The sequence below is a fragment of the Notothenia rossii genome, assembly GCF_949606895.1.
Source record: "Notothenia rossii genome assembly, chromosome: 11".
Taxonomy (NCBI): Eukaryota; Metazoa; Chordata; class Actinopteri; order Perciformes; family Nototheniidae; genus Notothenia; species Notothenia rossii.
In genome coordinates this window covers 22,702,636-22,707,914 of record NC_136910.1, presented here as the reverse complement: position 1 = coordinate 22,707,914, position 5,279 = coordinate 22,702,636, and the positions used below count along the sequence as shown (strand labels likewise).

Here is a 5,279-nt window from a genome sequence, read left to right as displayed (position 1 = left end):
ATTTTCCCCTATTCTTGTGACAATGTTTTCTGATACTCAACATACAAAAGCTGTTACTTGTCCTGTCTCTCTGTAATCCCATCTCCAACACAAATAGTCTACTCAAGCACACTATTAGGTTGACAGACACTTACATTTTGATGTGCTCTGTAGTATACAATCGTTCCCTGCTTGGATATACCTTTTCGAAGCAGATTTTGAACTGTCGCGGGCAGAGCACTAGCTTTTTTGCTGTAGCAGCCGGGTTGCTGCCTTTCTCAGCAGAGTGCTAAAGCCCTACCTGTTACACGCGCAAGTAATTCGAGGAGGCGCGAGTGACAAGTGTTGAGTTATTGGTGGGGACAATTCAGGATTCTTGGATACTGGTGGGGTCAGAACCTTGCGTCCACCCCCAAAACGACACGATGAAACCCAACCTCGAAAACCCTGTTGAAGTTAATGAACTGTAATGGACTGCAAGAAATCAACATGCACTGACTATCAACTTTATCTTCTGTCTATTTAATTGAAAATTACACCCAATACAGGAATGAACAAACAAAAAATCTCAACATTCTTTGACTTATTAAATTAAGATTTGAACAACACAAGGACAAAAGTATAAATTAACTGAAGATTTGAACATAATTATAAAACAATAAACTCTCAGGACATGAACACACTTACAGCAAACAATGAAAAATGTAGTGCGAGAGGACTATGCATCAGATAGTAATTGTTCACAATGTGGGCTGTAGCCTGTCAGCTTACTATAGGGAAACATCCCACAATCCTGTCATAGACTGGATTTTTATTCCTAAATCCCGAACGCCAATCGCCGGACCTTCTTGGTGGCAAAATCTTTTACGAGCTCTTTGAAATCAAGTGACAGAGCCAGCTTGCTTTCAATCGATAACATTGCAAGGCTGTTCAACCTCTCTTGCGACATGGTAGATCTTAAATAGCTCTTGATAAGTTTCAACTTACTAAATGATCTTTCACCACCAGCTACGGTAACTGGGAGCGTCAAGAAAATTCTGAGGGCAATGCAAACGTCTCCAAAAATGCTCTGGAGTTCCATCTTGTATATTGCATTCAGTAGATCAAGAGAGCTACAATCAGGGGGGAAAGTGGCAGAAAATATTTTATTGAGATGCCTTATCTCACTCTCAAACTGATCTGTGAGATCCTGTGAGTATTTCTCCCTCAGTGGCTGACACACAGAAGCCATGACACTGTCACTCAACTTCCCAATTTTAAGTATGGCAGCAAATTCTTCAACAATATTTGCTGTTGTTTGGAACCGAGTGTCCAAGTCACTTATGATCTGGTCCATGGCAGTGAGAAACACAGTGTTACGGAATGTTGTTTCTGGCCTATCCTCCTGACCTGTTCCTTCAGCAGTTTCATCATGAAACCTCTTCCTCCTCCTCTCACGGCAAAGTTCTTTTTTGAAATGAGGTGGAACCTCCATTTCCTTAGCTACCATTGATGCCTCAGACAGAATAGCATCCCATCCATTTCTGAGAGTCTGCATCTCATCTCTTAGTGCAGCAACATTACCTGCCTCCACCTCTATTGAGATTTTCCCTGACTGGAGTATCAAATTTCTGTCATCAATAGATTGCAATACTTTCACCCAAATGGTGAGAAGGACAATGGCATCAAATGACATGAGGTAGTTCCTCAGACCAACAGCTTCAGATCTGGCCTCACCTGTGAGACTGCATGAGCTCAGTATGGTAGCAAGGGCTTCAATGACACCAGGTAGGTGCTTTGCTACAGGTTTCACAGCATCAATTCTCGCACTCCAGCGAGTGTCAGATAGCCTATGTACAGAGCAACCTGTTTTCTTTTTGTATATAGACCAACGAGATGGACTGGCACTTACAAATGTGTAGAGGCGGTTAATGTAACCAAAAAAGTTGGATACTTCAGGGCTCGATTCTGCAGCATGCACGCCTACCAGATTCAACGTGTGGGAGGCACAAGGTGAGAAAGTAGCAAGATTATTCTTTTTCAGTATTTGTGCTTGGACTCCCTTGATTTTCCCTGACATATTCGCCCCATTATCATACCCTTGCCCCCTGCAATCACTAATGTCTATCCCTAGATCCAGAAGCACACTCTCCATCATGCCTGCTATTTCACATCCTGTTTTTCCGTTGAAATCTTTGAATTCAATAAATCTTTCAGTGATCTCCCATTCGCCTGTGTCTTCATTATAATGTACATATCTTATGAGCACAACATTTTGCTCGGTGTGGGAAATGTCAGGCGTTGCATCACAAATGATTCCATAGTATATGGCATCCTCCCTTTCCGTCAGAATGGTTTTTAAAACCTTTCCCCCACACAATTCAATAAACTCGTTCTGGATGTCTGGGCTCAGATAATGAGTTAGCTGGCTTCCTTTTTTGGATGTCCTGATTTTGTCTAAGTGGTCTTTCAAGAGTGGATCATATCGTGACAAAAGTTCTAGCGTACCTACAAAATTTCCATTGTGGACATCGCCCAAAGCATGCGTTTTACCTCGGAAAGCTAAATTCCTCGTTGCCAAGTGCAGAGTGACATCAAGGAGTCTCTGCAAGATAGCTTTGTTTTTCTCAATTTCAGACTGTAGCTCTCTCTGCAACTGATGATCAACGCCACATGCAGTCATAACCGAACACTGTAGGTGTTTCCATCGCAAATAACAGTCCCTGTGATTCCTACTTGTTTCATGGCTTGGGAATTTATCATACATGCGACGCCACTCGACGTCACACATCTTGTATCCCTGGTCACTACTCAAAGCACTAAGAGAGGGTATTTTTTGCTCCTTGGAGAAAAGAACACATGGTATGCAGAACAGTGCATTTGCACTTTCACTGTGAATCAACCAGTCCCTTTTCACTTTTCCCCTACCCTTATCTGCTTTGGTGTATTTCAAGTAATCTGGAAATCTCTTTCCTTTTGAATCATGTGGAATTTCTTGATCTGTTTCTCGCATTGCTAATTTCTTTACAATAGTTGCCCTGTCCTTGTCACTCATCCTAGCTGGGAACAACCCTGGGTCAAGTGATAGCAGATCTTCTACCTCAGACACCACTACAGGTGGCTCAGTATCTGTGGCATCCTGTGTCGGAGCCTCACTTTGTCCCTGACATTGACTGTCCATAGCTGCTTCCTCCTCATCTGTGCTGCTTTCATGGTCCTCGACCTCTTCTTGTACTGGTACCTCTGCCTCTTCACCTCTGCTCTCCTCGTTGGCTGCCTTGCTCGAAGGCCCTGGCTCTAGAGTATCCATAGTGTACATAATTTATAAAATGCCCTATAATAGTAATAACACAGTACAGCTCGAGCTATCTCTTAATTGTTATAATAATAATAATAATAATAATAATAATAATAATAATAATAATAATCATTTGTATAGATATTTTTCAATTGCTCAAATCTAGCTATAGCTACTGTAACAACCTCAATTTAATGTGCCAGTGGTCAATGGTATTGCAATTACTGGAAGAACTAGAGTAACTAAATGTGAATATTACCTAAAGTTGTATTCAATGCATGGTAAGCATATTTAAAATCTGTTTGTTAACCCCAAGCCCTGCTGCTTTACCTCCCTCTCCTTCAACTGGGAACAGGCCTGAGGGAAGGGGTACTGATCCTGAAGCCGCATCTGTGCATTAGAGCAGATGTGATTAGCATGTAACATTATACAGGTTAGGTTAGCTAGCCATAGCAAAAGGGCATAGCTGCTGGATACAAATTCACTGGGCTCATCGACACTCATCTAATTTTTGATAGCAACAGGTAGCTAACGTCAGCCACAAAATGTTGGCTAAGCTGTTATGGGCTTCAAAACAAGTTCTGTGAATAAATACCTTTCTTGTGAAAATACTTGGTGACTATCTGTCGACCTCTTTTATTATTTTCCTCTTGCTGACGTTTTTTCTTTCGTTTCTGAGCTCCTGATTCATGAGCTGTAGAGGACATTTTCCTGTCAGTCTGTTCAAGCTGCAAGCTGCTGGTGCACTGCTGTGCCGCCTAGTTATAGTTGAAAGTGGGGGTGCAAGATTAGTAACTGGCAGGCAAGGGGTGGTTTGGAGTGGGTCAGGCACGACCACCTCCATGGCAGAATTGTTTTAATTTAATGAACACCTGTACGTGCAATTTCCTGCAATATAGAGCACAGAACTGTCTCAAAATCCTATGGGATCCTAAAGGATTCCTATAGGGTTCCAAAAACGTATAGAGATTCCTATAGCATTTTTTGACTAGGGATGTTATCCTAGGTCTCTTTCTCACTTCCTCTGCCTCCTCCCTGAGTCTTCACAGTCACCACATCATTCTACATTAAGGAGAGCAATACACTTATGAGTACACTGAACTGGTTTGAATACACAATCTTTATGCTACTCTGTAAAGAAAGGGAGAGAGGGGGGAATATATTATCCAAGTATTTGTGTCTTAATTTGTTATGTTATCCTACACTTTAAGCTGACTGATATTTCCATTACCTGTAACTCTTGTGTCTCTTTCTCTCCTTCTCTGCCTCCTCCCTGAGTCTGCACTGTCACCACCACATCATTCTACACAGGAGAGCAATACACGTATGAATACACTGAACTGGGTTGAATACATGATTTTTTTTTTTTTCTGCCATGTTCTACCTGGTTGGCTGGCTGGCTACACACACACACACACACACACACACACACACACACACACACACACACACACACACACACACACACACACACACACACACACACACACACACACACACACACACACACACACACACACACACACACACACACACACACACACACACACACACACACACACACACACACACACACACACACACACACACACACAGTGTGCAGGTTAGTTACAGTAGGAGATGGGCTTCTATCATATTATCTTCTATCATTCTATAATTCATTCTTCTTTTATTTTCATTTCAGGTAGTTGTACCTTAAGAGAATTGAAGGCTGGCATCTGTAAATGCAGATAGATATAAGTACTTTATTCTTATTTTATTATCATTATTTTCTTTCCAATGAAATGAAATCAGAAAATAAGTGGTATATGATGGAAAATATGAAAGTCAATGCTTGAAGGAAAATGGACTTCGGAAAAGTTTTTTATTTTGTATTTACTGTTCTGTAAAAGTCTTGTCGAATGCAATGTTTTATGTTTTGTGTGGACCCCAGGAAGACTAGTTGTTGTCATGCAACAGCTAATGGGGATCCTAATAAACTCAAACTCTAATGGGCTTCGATCTACCAGGTAGCTAGCTAGTC

The 5,279-nt window shown here is 41.5% G+C and overlaps 1 protein-coding gene across 1 annotated transcript; it reads right to left on the bottom strand.

The window, feature by feature from the left end:
* Positions 1-1,998: 1,998 nt before the first annotated feature.
* LOC307024346 (zinc finger MYM-type protein 1-like) lies at positions 1,999-5,040 on the bottom strand (the record flags this gene model as incomplete). Its single annotated transcript, XM_079658407.1, has 5 exons — positions 4,488-5,040; positions 3,852-4,014; positions 3,587-3,646; positions 2,064-3,255; positions 1,999-2,020 (listed from the first exon to the last, which is right to left on the bottom strand). Exons 2-5 carry the CDS (start codon positions 3,961-3,963, stop codon positions 1,999-2,001), a joined length of 1,386 nt encoding a protein of 461 aa, XP_079514533.1. The 5' UTR covers positions 3,964-4,014; positions 4,488-5,040.
* Positions 5,041-5,279: the final 239 nt, after the last annotated feature.